The 20,388-nt window shown below is 44.6% G+C and overlaps 1 protein-coding gene across 2 annotated transcripts in view; it reads left to right on the forward strand.

Annotated features, from left to right (window-relative positions):
• NIBAN1 (niban apoptosis regulator 1) overlaps nt 1-11,248 on the forward strand; it is a 236,244-nt gene extending 224,996 nt beyond the window's left edge. For both annotated transcript variants that reach the window (XM_079935300.1, XM_079935299.1), the window contains exons 12-14: nt 542-649; nt 4,499-4,610; nt 6,750-11,248. In XM_079935300.1, coding sequence (XP_079791426.1) covers nt 542-649; nt 4,499-4,610; nt 6,750-7,849 — 1,320 coding nt within the window. In that variant the 3' untranslated portion in view covers nt 7,850-11,248. The remainder of the gene's footprint in view (nt 1-541; nt 650-4,498; nt 4,611-6,749) is intronic.
• The last annotated feature ends 9,140 nt before the right edge of the window (nt 11,249-20,388 follow it).

Raw genomic sequence — 20,388 nt, forward strand, 5'->3', positions numbered from 1 at the left:
GTCTCTAGGTATGGATGTTCCATGTAGAACAGAGTGAATCATCATCTTGCCAGTTCCAGATACTGCACTCTTTGGTTAACATGCCATGGTGTTAATGTAGCTGTGAGCTAGATGCTCTCTTTCCTTGTGGAAATCGTTACAACCTACCAATCCTGCTTTCAGGATGTAGAGTGAAGGAAGGAGATGATCATGACTCCCATGGACAACTCAGGACAGGGGTGGTGAGATAATAACTCATCCCCCAGTTCTGTCTTCAACTTTCTAACACAGAAGTCACTCTGTTTTTTTTTTTTTTAATCTTACTTCAGTTTCCACATGTGTGAGAGGGGAGGGTAAGATGGGTCATTAGCAGTCATAACCTTTCCTTAGAGTGTGAGAGAATTGCACAGAAAGATCTCTGAAACCTTGGAACACCACAAGGGTCCTCAGAAATTAGGGGGGGAAAGGGAGACGAAGTGAGTAGCTGAGTTTTTTGTTGAAGCGAAAGTGAACAGATTGTAATGTTGCTATTTAGCCTATGTTTCTATCTCTGTATTGACAGCAATATGATTATGACAGCAGCACCATCCGGAAGAGGATATTTCAAGAGGCGCTGGTTCAAATCACACTTCCCACCGTGCAGAAGGCACTGGCGTCCGTGTGCAAACCAGTAAGGGGATGGGCTACTCCAGAGCCTGCTGTCGTTGCCTATGAAGTTCAAGCAATTTTTTTTGGTCATGATGTGCTTACACACAGTATTTGACCAGGGAGGGGTCAACAAACTTTTCCAATAAATAGTCAGATAGTAAATATTTTAGGCTTCCCGGCCATACTGTTTCTGTTGCAATCACTCAGTTCTGCTGTTACAGCACCGAAGCAGCCATAGGTGATACATAAACAAATGGGCAGTCTGTGTTCCTATAATACTTTATTTACAAAAACAAGCAGCTGGCTGGATTTGCTGACCCTTGGACAAGACAGAATCTCAAAGGGTAATGATCAGAGTCTGAGCCAAGTTAAGGGTTGACATAGAATGCCTGAGGATACCAGGGGTTCCTCATTATGGTGTGACTCACAGGTCCAACGTGTCCTCTGAAACTTGACCTCTACATCCATGAAGAGACCTTAAGTAACACGATTACAGAAGGCTATTTGTTCTGTTAAATCCAGTAACGTATGCTTACTGAAATCAATGAAACTGAAACCATTTAAAGCTGCCACGGACACTAGGCAACCAGTGACAGCCATGATTGTGAAGACGTGACTTAGTCTGTAGAGCAGGGTCGTGGATGAGCCAACTGTGGAGGCTGGGTCAAGACCTGGGTTCAAGTCCCAGCTCCTCTGTGTATGAGCTCTGGGGCCTCGGGCAGATCACTTTTCCTCTCTCTTGGCCTAGATTTCATCAAGAAAATGGAGATTATAATACTTTGCAGTATCCTTCTTAAGACTGAGAAGGCTAGGGTGATACAGTGAACATTTGATACGTGCTTGCATGTGCTTGGCACTTTGTATGGGTTGTCTCCATGACATTCATGACAACCCTATGGGGAGGTACTATTTATATCCTCATTGCACAAATGAGGAAGCCTGAGGGGCTAAGGAATGGGCCCAAAGTCACAGAGCTGGGAACCGCCAGAGTGTGAACCTAGATCCCACTCACTGATAACATGGTATGTACTCAGAAAATGGTATTTACTACTGCCTTTACTCCTGCTACATGATCTATGAGCTGGGACATTTGCAAGGCCGGCTCCCTCTTGGCACAAACGATAAAGAGCTTTTTAGAATTTAAAAAGGACTTTTTGGCAACTTAGAGAGTCTCCAAGCATTGGAACATTAAAATCCTTTGCGTGAGTTATTTTACTGCGGAAATTTCTTTGGTCATTTTTATATTCTGTAAATGCTGTTTTTCTTCAGAAAACCATGGGCATTTCTAGTACCTGGCCCTCCTTTCTGAGGGTATATTTCTTTCATAGAAAAGGATCTGATCAAATCAGGGCAGTAAAGAATCTGTCTATACGATTGTCTCTTGCCTGATGTGGATAGAACAGTCCAGCCATCCAAAGGATGACTCAGTGCACCTTGGACATGCCTGCACGCAGATGTTCTGCTGAGTTTTCTTTTCCAATTCCAAAGGCAATCTGGGGGCCTGGAGCCACATCCTCCCATGAGGGCAGAAGAGCAAGGAAAGTCCCCCTTCCAGTCTGCTCCCCTTTTCCCAGGAATCCGCAGAGTTGTACCCAATCTGTAAGAGGCTCTTGTGATTTTTAATCAAGAGAGACTGGTTTCAAGAGAAAGGCCCAGCGTTTTCAGTAATGAAGGATATTGTATCAGGGTCAAGAAATTTAAAAACATCTGGATTTACAGAATAAATAAATTAGGGGAGCATCTGCTTCAGAGAAGGATTCTTTATTTAACTGAAGTGTGTTTCCCTCGGTTCTTTAAGTCACAGCTTCCAAGATCTGCGGTACTCAACCCAAGCTGCACCTTAGAATTGCCTGGGGAGATTCTTTTTTAAATTCTGATTCTCCCAGACCCACCCTCAGGGATTCCAATTTAGTGAATCCAGGGAATTCAATATATGTCACAGTTTGATCAATTCAGTATAGAAGACCTGTTTTGTCAAGTTGTACGCATCACAATAAGTTCCCCTAGAAATGATTCCTCTCTGCAGAATTAGTTAGCTGGTTGAAAGTTTAAAGGTCTACTGTTTATTTATTCAGCAAACATATATAAAATATGTATCCAATACGATCCAGGCGCTGTGCCAGGACAGTGTCCCTGCTGTCCTGGGGTTCACAGCCTAGAGGCCGGAGACAGAGACAGGTACACCGTGGACTTTGTGATGAGCACGACAGAAGCCTTGTGGGGAAGAGTGATCGCAGAGTTCAGAGGAGGGTGCCCAACTCTGCCTATGGGGGCAGAGAGGACTTCCCAGAGTCGTGTTTTCGCCCAGTCCTGAGGGATGAATAACAGTCAGGGGACTAAGGAGCGGAAGACCACATGGGGAGATGAAAGGTGTTGCAGACATGAGCCTGTGCCCCTCATTTTACAGAGGTAGAGAGAGGCGCAGAGCAGTGACCTGGCTTGCCTAGGGTCCCACAGCTAGTCCAGGGCAGTGTCCAGTTCCTGGGCAATTCTCTTCCCATGTGGCACTTTTCTGTATGTCTGTCCTGTCCCACAGACCCTCTTGAGATCATGGAAGCTCATGTCTCTTCAGTCCTGTGGCTTTCCCTAGGGTGGGTATAAAGGGGTCCCATTATTACCCACTGTGATCTGGTCCTGGGCTACAGAACCCCAAGTCCTAGCACTGAGAGTTGTCTGAATGTGGTGGCTTCTGATCACCTGCTGTAAATCTTCTCCCTCCAGGCAAAAGGCATTGAATCCCACTGCTAAGTCCCTGGCTCTCTGAGAACCAGATGTCAGGAGCCCTCCTCCAGCACCATCAGGTGCAAGGATTACTGAGTTAATCACTAGGATATGATTTAGTTCATTTTGATCCACGACTTGACCTCATACCAATAACAGGCAAGCCATGTGGAAACTCTTGGAAAGCAGGAAGTGTTAAAGGATTTTGCATGATGCCTGGATTGCCTTAGATGGAATCAGTGAGTTCCAGGGCCAGTTGGAGGGAAAGAGGAGAACATTTCTGAAGAGTCTTTGACTAGAGATTCTCCACACCCGAAAAGGGGTCCCATCCTAAGAGAGCTAAACATACCTCTACTCTAGGACCCAGCAATCTCACTTCTAGGTGTACACTCAAGATAAATAAGTCCTAAATCCACAAAATCATGCACAAGAATATTCATAGCAGTTATGTTCATAACAGTCAATATCCATCAATAGGAGTATAGATAAACAATTTTTGTTTACCCATATGAGTGCCATTTACCAATAAAAAGGGATGAGCTACTGCTACGTGTGGAAACATGGACGAATCTCAAAAAAAAACACAAAAAAAGAATACAGGATTCCATTTATATAATTTTAAAGAACAAGAAAAACTAATCTATTGTGATAGACACAAGATCAGTGCTTATCTCTTGGGGTGGGAGGAGTGTGGACTAGAAAAGGGTATGAGGGTGATGGAAGTGTTTTCTGTCTTGATCTGGGTTATGGTTACATGAGTATATTTATACATTTAAAATCATTGAGCTGTACTTTTAAAATGTGTGCATTTTTCTGGGTATAACTTATACCTTAGTAAAGTACTTGTAGCATTTAAAAAAATAGCAGAAGCAGAAGAGGGAGGAAATGTTTTGGTTATGATGAAAACAAGGAGGGCCCCAGACCCACTGACAAGGCCTTGAGATGATCAGAATCTCTGGTGTCTGCCCCCTCGAAGGGCATAGAGCATGTCCCCAGTACAGGGAATGGTGCCTGCGGAAAGGGAAGGGGAATGACCAAGGCATCACACTCCAAGGGGGCATCACAAGTGACAGCCGTCCTTTCCATAGCTCCTCTGAGAACTGGCATCTCATGCTTTGTCCCCTTTGTCTTCTTATCTCTTCCTCTACAGGAGCTTCAGAAATACGAGCAGTTCATCTTTGCAGATCACACCAATATGATCCATGTTGAAAATGTCTACGAGGAGATTTTACATCAGATCCTCCTTGATGAAACGCTGAAAGGTAAGGAAGGTTTCCCTGGTGCTGGAGAAAGCTCTAGATAGAGGGGAGTACCCCTGAGTGGACCCTGGGAGGCCAGCTAGGTTTTATCAACAGGAATGAAAGGGGAAGAGGAAATTGACAGGAGGAGCTGGGGAGACAGAGAACAGGGACAGAAGGGACGTCCCCTGAGCAGTCATATGATTTGACTCATACTCCACTGGCCCATTAGATATTATTTCTCTTTCAATCCAGATAAGGACTCTGTGAGAGGAGATTTTTTTTTTTTTTTTTTTTTTTTTTTTTTTTTGCGGTACGCGGGCCTCTCACTGTTGTGGCCTCTCCCGTTCTCCCATTGCGGAGCACAGGCTCTGGACGCGCAGGCTCAGCGGCCATGGCTCACTGGCCCAGCCACTCCGTGGCATGTGGGATCTTCCCGGACCGGGGCACGAACCCGTGTCCCCTGCACTGGCAGGCGGACTCTCAACCACTGCGCCACCAGGGAAGCCCGAGAGGAGATTTCTAAGCTTCATTTTTCAGATGAGAAAACTAAGGCTTAGAGACATTAAACCCAGGGTGTCTCCTGAACAGCTATCTTCCTCCAGCTGTTGCAGACAGAACAGAGGAAAAAGGGCTCTTCTTAGCCACAGGCTCACAACCCCTCCCCAGCCTGGAGCGGGTGATTCAGTAGCAGGGCTTCCCAGCTGCTCTGCTCTCTCAGCACATTCCTCACCTCCGCTCAGCTGGACAGAAAGACACTGGGCGATGACTCCGTCCTCTGTGAGTCTTGTTAAGACTCTAGCACCCGGTGTCCCATGGAATCAGTCCTTGTTTGGGATAGGAGTGTAGACAGGAAAACTTGGATATAAATGGGCTGGAGAGGGCCATCCCTAAAACTATAGGCCTGAAGCATATCTGGTCTCCACAGAGCATCACCAAAACCCCTCCACACAGAAAGCTGACTAAGCACAAGCCCCAGGTCCAAGTAGCTCATCCAGTGAGATAAGGAGTATAACGATGTCAGCACAGGGCTTCCCTGGTGGCGCAGTGGTTGAGAGTCCGCCTGCCGATGCAGGGGACACGGGTTCGTGCCCTGGGCCGGGAAGATCCCACATGCCGCGGAGCAGCTGGGCCCGTGAGCCATGGCCGCTGAGCCTGCGCGTCCGGAGCCTGTGCTCCGCAGCGGGAGGGGCCCTAACAGTGAGAGGCCCATGTACCGCAAAAAAAAAAAAAAAAAAAGACGTCAGCACAGTATCTGCACAAAGGAAGGGCTCAGTCAAGGCCACCATAGCACCTTTGGGCAAATTAGAAAAAGGCTCCCTTCCTCCAGACACCTGACTGCTCTCTGTCAAAAAATTGTCATGACATACTGATTTTGGTTCAAGCAGGACATGCTTCTGCTGCCTGCTGGAAAATTACTATGCTGAATACCCACATCTATGCTGTCCCTGATGTGAATGGCATCCCCTTGGGTGTGAGTGAGATCACTGCACAGCCAGAGGTGGAGGCTGGTTGTCAGAAATGTCAGCTGCTGGTTGTTACTGTTGATTTTACTCCTCTCAAGGCCTCTAGGGCTGAGTTAGAGGTACATAGGCCTTCAGTTTGGACACTGCAGGTCAACAGAGCTCTCTCTGCATGCTCAGTACTGAGGACCCATTACACTTTCAGGACTGGACTTTGAGTAAAAGCAGAGAAAGTTAAGGCCTGTTCTGCCCTAAAGGAGTTCAGTCAAAGTAGGCAAACTGGAGCCCCACATACTAGCAGCTAATGAAATGTGCTGGGGGCCTCCACGGGTGATACAGATCGTGCTGTTATAGACTTGAGCTCCTTGAAAGCCAAGGCCATACTTTATTCATCTTTGGATTCTCAGAGTCTGTCCCATAGTTGATGTCCAGTCAATGTGTGCTGTCTGAAAGAAGTAAATGAGTGAAGGAATGAATGAATGAACATTACAGAGGTTCAGGGTTTGGCACGCGTTTGTAGGCTCTGGTCATCAGGGAAGACTACCTGGAAGAGGGTGGATGTAAGCTGGCACTTGAAATTGGGAAATTTTGATGGCCAGAAAAGCTGAGAGGGGAGTTTGGCTTCTGGATAAAAATCAGAAAATCCAGGTTGGCCAGGGCAGAGTATTAACCTTATGTTTTGTTTTCTGGCATCCCTCAGTGATAAAGGAAGCTGCTATCCTGAAGAAACACAATTTATTTGAAGACAACATGGCCTTGCCCAGTGAAAGCGTGTCCAGCTTAACTGATCTAAAAACTCCTGCAGGGTCAAACCAGGCCAGCCCTGCCAGGAGAGCCTCGGCCATTCTGCCGGAAGTTCCAGATAGTGAGATCCTGAGTAACGAGGTATTCCAGGAGTCAGGGGAAAAAAAACAGCCAGGGGTCCCTATGCCCAGCCCGCCCCCAGATGGGGACGGGCAGGTCATCATTTCAAGCACAGATGACCCTGTTGTGAATCCGGTGGCTACAGAAGACACAGCAGGAGCCCTGGGCAAACACTCGTCAGAGCTGGAGTTTGGAGAGACTCATGAGGGCCAAGAACCCACCCAGGAAAAGCCAGAGCCCACCTCCGCCTTGGGCTCCTTGAAAGAGCTCAGAAATTTGTTGATGGTGACCACTGAAGTACCAGGGGAATCTGCCGCGCCTGAGATTGAAAAAGATACAAGTAAGGAGACCCTTGTTCCCCAAGAAATTGAAAAAGAAGAGGAAACGACCCAAATCTACACAGAGACCGATCAAGCAGCTGCCTCTAGTCAGGTCAACAGCGAAGAAAGTGAAGTCAGTGAGAGGGAGGTCCATCCTCCCTCTCCCGAGGCTGAGGCTGGTGGGGTAGAGTTGGGGGCGTCTCCAGAGGCTCAGCCAGCCTGCGGGGGGCTCAGCGAGGGCCCCAGGGGCCCAGGCCCCTTAGAGGAGCCAGCGGAGGCCGGGGAGCCCACGGAGAGGGAGCTCACGGCCGGGTCCTCCGGACTGGACGCCCTCGAGGGAGGAGGGCCCAGGTGCGCTGTGGAGGCTGAGGCTATGCCCCAAGAAGGTTGCAAGTTAAGTTGTGACCCCGTCAGCCCCGGTGAGAGCCAGGTTTCTCTGCAGGAAGAGGCGGTGGGAGGGAGTCACAGCACAGCCCAGGCTACCGCTAGCGTGGAGGCAAAGAAGAGTAAGGCCACCCGCGTTCACGAGTGTCAGTGGGTGGTTGAGAGTGACGCAGACACCTATAGCCTAGATTCACAGAGAGAAGATCCCCCAGAGCGGCCCTCGGAGGAGTGAAAGGGACAATTTGCCAAAAGTCTTTCTTTGAACAAACTCAGCCGAAAGGCTACAGCTCAAGGATACACTTCGGGGTTGCCTGCGAGTTGTTACCAGAACAGAAAAAAAAAAATTATGAAGTACTTCCTTAATTTGTGTCACGAAGCTAGAGGGAATGCGCGTAGAGCATGAGCCCTGAGGCAGCCCTTTGTGCGGTGGAACTGTTCTGCCAGGACTTACTGCTTTAGCATTTTGACAGGAATTACAAAGGTAACGGAGTGTGTGGGCTGAGAGGCAGCTGAGGGTGTCCCGGGAGGGAGGTCGCTGTGGAGAAGACAGTCGGAGCGCTCTGCACATTCTCCTCCCATGCACTTCAAGGCTTCTTAATTTTTTTGTAAGAATGCAAAGGCATACCGTAAACGCAGCTTCGCCGTCTACTTACTATACCAGCCTCACGGTCTCTTAAGGACTCAGCATTAGTCCACATTCAGGCTGCAAGAAAGGGAGGCTGTGTGCAGCCCCACAGAGCCTGAGACATCTCAGGGGAAGCTGAGATGGGGAGCAGAAACGGAGGAAGGTTGTGGTCTGTGCAGCTGTCTGGGCCTCTTCCTAATTGTGCTATCAATTTCTTACTAATTAATCTTGTTAATTCTTACAAATTAATCACTTTTTGGAGAAAATCAGATGAGACAAGGAAATTTCCTGGGCATGTTTACGCCTGAAAGCATTCCAAATTAGCCTTAGACTGTGCAGAGAAAGAGCTTAGCTGAATTATCGGGCATAAAGCCTACCAATTAAACAGACATCATTTGAACAGCTATTCTAGGCCACATGCTGTGTTAGGCACAGTCAAACAACAACAACAAAAGGACGCAAGAAAGAAAAAAAAAATGAAAAGATAAGGTGCTTGTCTAGTATAAATTAAAAGGCCCAAAGGAACTTAATCTAAAAGAAAAAATATGACAACTTTCTGTCTTTCCATGGAAACAGTCCTGGTTTATTCTCAGGAGGGAATGAAGTGAATACAGTGAATTAAAAAAGAAAGAAAGAAGAAAAGAGGGAAAGAAAAGGGAACAAGAAAGGAAGAGAGAGAGGGAGAGAAAAACCAAGCTATAGATCGTTAAGTTCCAAAGATGTTACCAGAAATGGAAATTATTTGTTTAGTTGTTCAGCAAGTTGTTATGTCCCAGGTGCTGGGATACTGTGGTGAAAACGACTCTGCTCCTTTCCCCCAGAGCTTACACTTTAATGGAAATAGACGGAAATACGTCCTCTAAATGGATCTTGACCTTTACCTGTTAATGTTAAAGGTGGAATGGACTTACTTGTAAAAGATTAAAAAGATGTGTCCTCTTGTCCTTCAGAAAAATACCAGATTATTTCCTGAAAGCTTTAGTCCCAGTTCCACGTCTTGAAGTTTCCTTCCACAAATTTTAATATTAGATCCCAACATACTCTCCTAAGAGCTTGTTTTGATCATCATCAGCAAGTAGTTTATATCAGTTTTTAAAAGAATTTGTCCCATAGTTTGACCATTTAACCAGGAATTAAAATGTCTCCCTCTCCACCTCTCCATGAAGAATTGCTTGGCTTTCTAGGTCATAAGGGATGAAGAATAATCAGGATCAGTATACTCTCACATTGAATTGTTTCAACTTCTTTTACAGTGTTTAGATCCTCACGTTTGTGAAGGATCTCATTGTAGGTAAAGAAGGTGGCAGTCACTCCTCCCCTGGTCCCCGCAGTGCCCGTGCTCACTCATGTCCTTGCGTTTGGCTTAGAATATTACAATTATGTTTACTTCCTGTCTCTCCAGGGGCTCCTTCCTTCAAGGACAGACACTAGGGTTTAGTCATCCTGTGTACTTCCTGCACACACAGCCTTGAATAATGGCTCCCTGCCTTCTCAAGTCACTTGAATATCCCTAGTGCCTAACAAGGAACTGCTTGTGTCCCGGTGCTCAGGAAATGTGAGAACTGATCACCCACCACACCGCTGTGCCGGGGCTATTTGGGGCTGGCTGTCAGGCAAGGAGATGTTTTTACTTGGGCTTTCTGCCCTTGGGGAGTCTTCTCTTAAATCAAGTCCAAAGTCCAAGGGGCAGGTGGCCAGATGGTCCGATGTGCTGCCCATTAAGGCCAGGAGCCAAAGGAGCAGTACCCAGCCTCGCCCAGGACTGCCCTTCTCTCCAGGAGCATTGTGACAAGGAAGCGAGGAGGTCAGGGCCCAGGCTGAGCCCACACCGGAGCTTCCCAGCTTCCTCCCTGTGCTCACTTCAGGGCTTTTGGCCCACCTTGGAAAGCTAAGAGATTTTTCCAACCCTAAATGAGAGTACCTGTCACTTCACTGGATGGATGAACATCAATCAGTGCCCAATCAGTGCCCTCCCTTTACCCATCCGTAGACCAGACACCAAGTGGAAGGATGTAGCTGAGAACACAAGGAATTTTTCTGTACATATTTCACAAAAGACAAGTCCACTAGATTAAGTCCGATGATTGTTCCATTTGAAGATGGAACAGGAAATTGAAGTGCATTAAAATTTCCTTATCTGTTTTAACATGTTGAGTGGAATAGCTTCATATTACCATGAGTTTGTCTTGCTTTTAATACAGATTTATCTGTTTTGCTTCAGTGGTTTCCAGGTTGGAGCAAGGTTATTGTGATTTAAATGAGCAGCTCGAAAAGCCTCTGCAGGCTGCTCTGGGGATCTCTCTTATGGGCAAATCATTTGAAATGCATAAAACCTCAAGACATGGTCTTCAGCAAAAATTCCATGACTTTAGATATGTTACTATTGACTTTTCACAAAGAAAGAATATTTTCCTTGAAAAATAATTAGCTTGTCATTTTTTTCCTTTGCAGCTTAAAGACAGTAGTGCTTTGCATTATGCAGAGTAAACTCTCTTTTCAAAAAAAAAAAACGTATTTTAGAGACCACAAGGATAAGATTCCAGTTTGTCCAAAAGCTTTATAAAGAGGCTGAGTGTGAAGAACTACAGGTCTTCAGGCTCGATCTTCTACATTTTATTACAGAGATTCTCAAGTCTGGTTTTGTAACCCTCAGATCGGAGCCAGTGATTTCAAAGGGTTCCACAGTTCTCTCAGACAAGTGATTTTATTTCTTTATAAAAAACGATAAGTGATATATGCTACATAGCAATTTTAATTTGGGGAAGAGAAGGACATCACTGACTAAATAATACAATTTCTCTAGGTAAAAAAGTTGGCTACATGTGCCTTCTTACTTTACCATAAACAAATGGGTTTTACTATTTGCCTTCTGAAGTCTGCAACCTCAGCAAAGAAATCTACACTGTGGATTGATTTTTCTGGTCACTGTAGAAAGCATATAAACTTAAAACACTTTGTAACGACATATTTACCCTGCCAAGTGCCTATATTGCAATAAAATGTTTGTCCTTGAAGAAGTGTCCAATGTCATATTTATTTGGAATGGGGCTGGTTTCATGTTTTAAGCATATGTCATACTTGAGCTGGGAGGAAGAGTCCTCAGAGACAGAAAGGTGAGTCACTGTTGCTGTATTATGGAACTTTTTACTTTTCTGTCATCAGGAAAGAAGCCACAGGGACGTCACTTAATGTCAGTTGTAATTATGCTTTTAAAATGCATGTGCTAATTTCTCTAGGAATTGGATTACGTCTATAATACAGCAATGGGCAATTATTCTTGATGTAATTGAACTGCTGTTCAAACAAATTTGTTTTCAGTGGGCAACACTGAGCAAAATATTTATTCTTTCTATAATTATAATTAAAACAATATTTACTCACCAATATCCACAGTTGCTCATTCATCCATAAATTCATTCATCCAAAAAACAATGATTGTGTCTGCAGGCGCTCTAGTGAGTGCTGGAGAAACAGAGGTGAGCACGGTGGACGTGATCCCTGTATCAGTAACCTCGAATTCTCAGGGTGGACACGGCCAGGGAGAGCTCAGAGTGGGTGGTTGCTTCCGTATCTGGCATAAGCGTTGTCTGTGATCTCAGCTTTAACTTTATCTACACCAACAGCTTCAAGCAAGAGAGGAAGAAGAACTGGAGAAATCATGTCTGGTGGTGATGGGGACACTGTGTAGCACAAGCTTCACCACTCCCACTCCTCCGTCCATACCCAGATTCCGGTACGCAAGCATCAGTCTCAGGGCGGCTCCTCCAGAACTTCTATTTAGGGCCGATAATCAGATTGGAATTGGGGCGGGGGGGGGGGAGTTTGAAAGCACTTTTGCATGTTTTTTGTTTGTTTGTTTGTTTGTTGCGGTACGCGGGCCTCTCACTGTTGTGGCCTCTCCCGTTGCGGAGCACAGGCTCCGGACGCGCAGGCTCAGCGGCCATGGCTCACGGGCCCAGCCGCTCCGCGGCATGTGGGATCCTCCCAGACCGGGGCACGAACCCGTGTCCCCTGCATCGGCAGGCGGACTCTCAACCACTGCGCCACCAGGGAAGCCCGGCATGTGTTTTCTTCTATGTTTATCTGGTGTGGCTAGGATGGAGCTGACGGAGGTCCCGGGAAAGGTCGACTACAGCTTTTCTCTCCGCACAAGCTTCGAGCCCCTCCTGGTTGAACACCTCTCAACCTTTGCCACAGCCTCCCCTTTGTCGAGAATATCTGTCCCTCCCTTCCCCACCCGGCCAGTTCCCACTACTTCTCCTGTAAGAGTCAGTACAAGTCAGGCCAGTTTCCCCATCCCGCTCCCACCCCCAATAACACTTTGCTGAACCATCAGCCAAATGTACTTGCTCACTTCTGCTCGTCTCCTCTCACTGCTGCAGCCATGTACCTGTCCTGTGCCTTGGGGCAGGGACCCTGCCTTTAGTCTTTGAATCGTTAGTACAGCATAGGTCCCTGCATATAGCAAATGCTCAAGAAGTGTTGAATAATGAATAAATATCCCCAATCCCAGATGTAAGAGACAAGTGGAGATATAGCTGGTGATCCCTTAGCACATAATAAGGATCTGTGATGCTGGGAAGTTTACCCACCCTCAGTCTACTTAGATAGTTCTGTTTTAGTGGTGGGACTTGATCATGGGTTTTTGCACACCCATCCCTCTTGTGAGGGAGCATCAGAGCCAAGTTGCCCCCAAATCAAGCTAGCTACTATGAACCACCTCCTAGTTTTCAGGAAAGTAGCCTCCACTGGGTTTTCCTGAGGTCCCTATGAGGTCAACAATGCAAAAAGTTTAAGAAGTTTACCATTGAATGGCATCCAAATCTGTGAAGCATGAGCAAATGCCTGAGAATTAATAGACAGCATCTTCCTTCTAGCAAGCCCTCTTCTTGAGGATGGCCAAGGAGCAGGGAAGAAGATGTGGTCCCTGATTTGGGGGAATTCAGTCCAGCTGGGAAATCTGGGAAGAAAATGGTGGTTCTGCAAGAAGAGGAAGAAGGGTTCTGGCAGCAGAAGTGGCAACTGAGGACTCTACTCAAGAAATTGCAGGTTTGATTGTTGAACCTATTAACGTTTGCCCTTTGTTTCTTGCCTCTTTTATTTCTTCTCTGTCATGAGCTAAAATCCAAAATCCAGCTGCCTACAGATACCCTGAAGAAAATTTTTATCGAGATTGCTATCTACTAGTCTCTACACACTTTTCCCAGGAACCTTGAGTCCTCTGTGGAAGCTCTTCCAGACCTTCTGCAGATCCAGTCGTGTGTCTCTACACAAAGGGGTATGCATATGTAGTAGTGAGATCTCTCTTTGTATTAGCAATTCCAAGTGTAACTGTTGGGGTAGGAAAGTGGGTTTATGTGTTGGAGAATTTCTACAAGGCATTGGGGTGATTTTGAAGCTAAGAGCTGACGTCTCCTAGTAAGACTTCAACACCTCCACTCCCTGCCTCACCCTCCTTTGTGCTCCTGCCTGAATCATGTGGGGGACAGTTTTTTCTGCACAGTTTGAGAGGGATCATGTGAGGGAAGATGAAGGTATTTTCATTTCTGTCCGCTGGATGCTTCAAGTTTTGAACCTTAAATTTTTGATTCAGATTTTAGAGTAAATGATGTTTTCCCTGTACTGTCAGGATTCATTCATGGATTAATTTTTTTCAAATAATATTTATCGATATCTGCTAATGTGCCATGGACTCTGCCAGGCCCTGGGAACAAAACAATCAGCCCCTGCCAGCACTACCTTCAGTTTGAGGGTTATCTTTTCTGCACTGAGATTTTCAATTATTCCATGTAAGGAAATACTCTTAATACTCATGAGCCTTTCTGCCTTTCAGATCACAATTTAGAATTCTTCACGAAGTTTGCTTATAAACTTGGTTTACTTGCTTTGAAGTCCTTTATGAGAAAATTGTATGGCTGTCAACGTATTGTGTGAACTTGGGCTAACCACTTAACCTTTATAAGAATTAGTTTGTGAAATGGGAATAATAGCACCCAATCACAAGGTTATTGTCAGGATTAAAAGAGATAATGTGCATTTAAGCACAATGAATAAAAGGAGCCTCAAAGAAGTTAAACAACTTCTGAAGGTTACACAGCTAGTAACTAGTTGAACCAGGTGTATAATTTAGCAATCTCTACAAAGGGAAACCACTCCAAAACTCAGTGGATTAAAGCAGTGAGCATTTATTATTGCTCAGAAGTCTATGGGTCAAACACCAGGTAGACGGCTCTTCTCATCCTGGCTGGGTCTCTCAACATGTGTGGGAGGTGACTGGCTGTATGTTGGTGGAGCCTATCCATTGCTGGGCAACTGGGCTCTACTCCGTGTGGTCTCTCATCTTTCAGCAGGCTGGTTCAGGCACATTCCTGTTGCAGAAGCCAGGAAAAGAGAGGGAGAGAAGGAAAGAGAGAGAGAGAGGCAAAAAGCTTCTTGAGACCTGGGCTCAGAACTGGTGCAACATCACTTCTGCCATATTCTATTGGCCAAAGCAAGTCACAAGGCTGGGCGAGATTCAGGGATGGAAGAGCTGCAAAGTCACACACTGCCTTGGGCAAGAGTTCAGGGGAGCCATTAACGGGCATCAGTGCAGTCAGCCTGCCTCACCAGGATTCAGATGACTTCTGTTTGATTCTAAAACGGTACTCTTGCCTCCGTAGGATACTAACTGTGAACACTCACACAGAACGTTGGTCCCTCTCACATCCTTCCCCAATGTCTATGTGCTGCTGTAGCCCCACTCTCCGTTACGTGAACAAAACACAATCATTCTCAACCTTAATCCGTTGATCTATCAAAGAATCTTGATTTTTGCATTGGTTTGGAAAATGAGTCTTCTATTTAAAAGTATTTTTTAAACTTACAAACCTTGTAAGAAGAAAGGTCTAAAAGAGATCCCCCCATCTTAGCAATATATACTTTATATATTGCTTAGATTAATTATAACAAGGTCATTGGTCATGATCAACATGTTAATTATCTCAGGAGAGTGAGAAAATTTGACCGGTGACAAACAGTATATAACTTCATATAAACAAGCACCATTCTCTACAACAAACATGCCCATAATAGATGCAGTTTTCTATAGCAAATAATGGTAGTCTTCAGGAAAGGTTACAGTCCTTGGGGGATAATTATGAACACACACCCACTTCTGAAGGAAAGTTCTTTTCCCTTCTCAAAAGGAAAATAAAACAAAAGTAAACCAAAATTTTAAACCAGCTAGAAACTCTTATTTCCTGCCACAAAACAGTTAAGTAAGGATACATCTTACTTAAAAGTTTATCCTACCTCGTTAGTATTCTATATTCTTTGTAACTCTAAGGTAACTGATTTGTAAATATTCCTAATCCCTCTCCTTTTCCTGTTTAAATATGATCCCCAGGATATAACATTTTAAAAGCACTTGTATCAGATTTTGCACTTCCAGCTTTCTTGCTAGAATATTGTTGTACCTAGTGACCCATGGTTTCTTTTAAAATTTTAATGAAAGCTGAATAAAAGGTTTGGGGGCTTACAATAATTTTCCTTTACATCTTGTAGTATGCCATCTCACCAAGAATGTCTTTTCTTGTCTGTCCAGCACCAAGGACTGCATCAGGACTCACATTCTGCTCCCTGCATCATTTCAAGCCTTTTTTCTCAGAATTCCTTCAGCTTTTATGCTGACAACTTTTGGCACTTCATCATGTATCACCAAGAAATTTTTAATGATTTCTAATATGTTTTGACTCATAACTTTTAGAAGAGAGGGAGTTTTCCCTGCATGCCTAGATATTCAATATATTCATAGAATCATAGACTCTCAAGGTTGGAAGATACCCTAATGTTCATCGAGTGCAAATGCTTCCACAGTGCTTGCATTTACCCTTTAAAAAACCTCCTGCTAGTTGGTCATCCTCTAGGGATGGGGAACTCACTATCTCCCAAAGGAGATCATTTTGTTTTCAGACAGCTCTGATGTTTGGAGAGCAGAAATGTTACTGTCATGCTCTGCTCCTCCTCTGCCACCGTCCTTAACTATAATTTCCATCCCATGGGTCCGATTTTGTCCATCAGGGAAATACACAGCGATCTAAGCTCTTTTCCTCCTGACAGATTTCAAACATCTCCAAACAACTGAGATCCCTTTTCCAGACTAAATATCCCCCAATTTGTCTCTTTTTATGTAATCACGGCTTTGACTTCCTTTGTTGAGTCTTTTTACAGCTCAATTACAAACTAGTTCTTTGTGTTTTCCTTTCTTCTTTGAAGCTGGCTTCTCAAAACTCCCTTCTCCCTCAATAGCCTCCACCTCATAGCCAAAACGCCTTCTCTCGAAAATGTTCTCTCCCCTAGCCCAGTCCAGTAAGGCACAATTTTGTCACTTCCTCCCTTCCTTGTTATCTTCAAAGGGAAGCAAAGAGCATTTTTTTATGGTAAAGTGTTTGCTTTCAAGCACTGTGGGAAGATACATGAAATAAAAATAAAAACTCTAAAAATTACAAAAAAGTTAAGTCCGTAGATTTAAGTTCCCAGGTCCACCATTTTTGAGTCCTTTTGAGAAGGTAAAAGGAAGCCTGGTTAATTGTCAGCCCACTACTTATTTCTAAAGGTGGGGCTTGTCCACGTTCCCACTCTACTTCTGACCGCAGCTTAGAGAAGGCCATGATGAACCCATTCCTGCAAGAAGCATCTCTGCCCAGAACGTGAATCAGGCGAAGCAAGTGCCTCAGTGGTTAAATATCTAGAAGGGGTCCCAGATTGCAAATAATCTCCACTAGATTTGTCCTACTTTTGGAAGTCTATCTCCTTTTAACATTTTATCTTTCTCCTTAGAGACCTTTTGTTGACTTGTGGGCATTTACTGATCAAAATTTTTCACCAAAAAAAAAAAAAAGAGGATATATAGAACAAGAGTTCAAAAAAAATCAGGGCTAGAAATAGGGATCTGGGGGAAATAGTCCCCAGAATTAGTCAGTGGCATATATTTGGTAATTGAAGCTACAGAAATGATAGGATCTCCCTTGGAGAATTTATAGAAGAAAAGTGGGCTAGGAAACTTAGGGAGCTTCCATATTTGTAGAGCAGAAGGAGAAAATGTAACGGTCAGATAAGTGGTAAAAAAAAGTAAAAGGGGGCTTCCCTGGTGGTGCAGTGGTGGCGCAGTGGTTGAGAGTCCTCCTGCCGATGCAGGGGGACACGGGTTCGTGCCCCGGTCCAGGAAGATCCCACATGCCGCGGAGCGGCTGGGCCCGTGAGCCATGGCCGCTGAGCCTGCGCGTCCGCAGCCTGTGCTCCGCAGCGGGAGAGGCCACAACAGTGAGAGGCCAGCGTACCGCAAAAAAAAAAAAAAAAAAGTAAAAGGGTATAATGACAAGCAACCAGAAGAGAAGACAACTTGAGGGAGGAAGGAGTGGTCCATGTGTCAAATACTGCAGCGAGGTCAAATAGGATAAGGCATGAAATGTGTCCACTGGCTCACGAAAAATTCACCAGTGCCTCGGTAAGAGAGAAACCAGACTGTAATGGGAGGTGAAGGTGGATGCATTTCAGTTTGTCTTTGTCTGTCTTACTGTCTTAGAGTGTGTGACCCAAAACTGAACCTGATATTCCAAGCATGGTCTGACTGGTGGCATAAAGTGAGATCATGTCCACTTTGACCAATTCACTCTGTGTCTGGTAATGAAGCTTCAGCCCACACTCAGTTATTTTTGGCAGTCCCACTTACTTCAGCACTCCAGTGACTCACATGAAAGTGGTCTGCTTAAACCTTATGTTATTTCCATATGTGGCAGAACTAATTCATGACTTCCCATCTCATGCTTGTGCAGCTGAGTTTTAAAACTAAGTTCAGAACCTCATCCAGCTACAATTCACCTTATTAGTTTCAGTTCTTTATTCCAAACAATGAAATATTCTTTGTCCTAATTCTGTCATCCAACATATTAGCTATCCTCCTGGCATTATGGCATCCATAAATTTGATTTATTTTGGTGTTTCCATCCAAGTTATCAATAATGTCAAGTCCCAAGCATTCAGGCAAGGGCTGGGTGGAAACTGGAAGATAATGGCTGGGTCTGAAGCCAATAACAAGTGTCTAAATGCTGACACTAGCAGGTCTGAAGCCAGGGGAGTTAGTGATTGTGGTACTAGGGGTTGTTCAAGGGGGTAAGGGCAGTGGACAAATAATGGGGCAGAAGCCAGGAACTGAGCCAAATCACAACCTAGATGAGCAGATTCAATACAAAGGACAAATCTAGAAGCTAGAGAAATTAAAAGAATATCTAAAGTTATAACAGGCTCAAGGGGGAAAGTTCATATATAGACACTGATTTTTGGACTTCCAGGTGGCTTTTATTTTTTCTCTTCCACGTGCAAGGGTGTCTGTCCTTTAAAATTCTAAGGGTTTTTGATAAATAAAAATATGGTACAAGACAGGTCTTCTGGCTCTTTCCTAAGTAGCTTCTCTCATGTGAAACATTTTTGGGGTTGGCCAGGTAACCAGCTACTACTAATTCACCTAACTCTACTGGTGTCTACTTCATATTTCCCTTTCTGTCCCCAAGGAGACGAAATTTTATAAGAAAAGTTAACGGGGAGCAAGAAGAGTTGAGCAAAGGGGAGCAAGGGAAGGAAAAGAGAATGACTTTTCACTGGGGTTCCCATGTTGTATTTATTTTCTGTCCTGGAATTTCATCAAAGATTAGCATCAGTATTATTTTTAACACATATTAGCATAGCTAAAATGAAAACAAGGCTGAGTGCCGGGAAGGATGCAGCTAGAACTCTCATACACTGCTGGAGGGAATGCAAAAAAGAGAGAGATGTCCACTTTAGAAAACAGTTCGGCAGGTTCTTGCAAAGTTAAACATACCCTGGGGCTTCCCTGGTGGCGCAGTGGTTGAGAGTCCGCCTGCCGATGCAGGGGACGCGGGTTCGTGCCCCGGTCCGGGAAGATCCCACATGCTGCAGAGCGGCTGGGCCTGTGAGCCATGGCCGCTGAGTCTGTGCGTCCGGAGCCTGTGCGTCCGGAGCCTGTGCTCCGCAACGGGAGAGGCCACAACAGTGAGAGGCCCGCGTGCTGCAAAAAAAAAAAAAAAAAAAGTTAAATATACCCTTACGATATGACCCAGTAATTCCATTCCTAGGTGTTTACTGAAGAGAAATAAAAACTCTTGTTCACACAAAAACCTGTATGCCGATGTCTATAGTTGCTGTATTAATAATTGTCAAAAACTGGAAAACCCAAATGTTCTTCAGCTGGTGAATGAATGAATAAACTGGTACATGCATATAAAACTACTACTCAACAATGAAGAGGAATGCTCTGCTGACATATTACAATAACATGGATGAGTCTCAAAATAATTAGGCAGAGTAAAAAAAGGATACATACTCTATGATTCCTTTTATATTACAATCTGGGACAGGAAAAACTATAGGGATAAAAATAGGTTATCGGTTACCTGCAGGTGGGGTCGTGGGAGGGACTGACTATGGAGTGGCATGTGAGGGGATTTTGGAGGGTGATGGAACTATTCTATATCTGGATTACAGTGGTTGCTCCATGGCTTTATGCATTTATCAATACTCATAAAACTGTGTACTGAAAAGGGCAGATTTTAGTAGTATGTAAATTATACATCAATAAACATGACTAAAAATATGTTTTAAGTGGCCCAAGTTTTCAACAATAAAGTAATTATTAAATATATTATGAAACATTTATACAATAAAGCGTTACACAGTTGTTTTGAGTTTTGTTATACTTTTTCTCTGCCGAGTAGCTTATGAAGAGCCTTTACATATGGGCAAAATTTCTCTGTTCCTAACTTTGAAGTCACCAGCTTGTTTTTCCACTTTCCCTCGCAGCTAGGGCATGGTTATGTGTTGTATGTTCCTCTAGTCAGATTCACTCTCTCAAAACTTCAATTCAAAACAGTGGTAAGAAAAAAGAGGTGTCCATGAAAACGATCCATTCTGCTGAGGGTGGTAGGTTTTAGCAGAGAGATATCCAGCTCTCATAGGGGCAGTGACAGAGGGGCTAGCAACAGCGTTCGAACTCCAAAGTCAGTGGTGCAGTTAAATTCCTGAAGCATCCTGGTGCTCTAATTTGAGCTGTATATTCCTCAAGCCGGTTCTTGGGCCCTCCAAGAGATTAACAT

This window comes from Stenella coeruleoalba (assembly GCF_951394435.1).
Source record: "Stenella coeruleoalba genome assembly, chromosome: 1".
In the NCBI taxonomy this organism is placed as follows: Eukaryota; Metazoa; Chordata; class Mammalia; order Artiodactyla; family Delphinidae; genus Stenella; species Stenella coeruleoalba.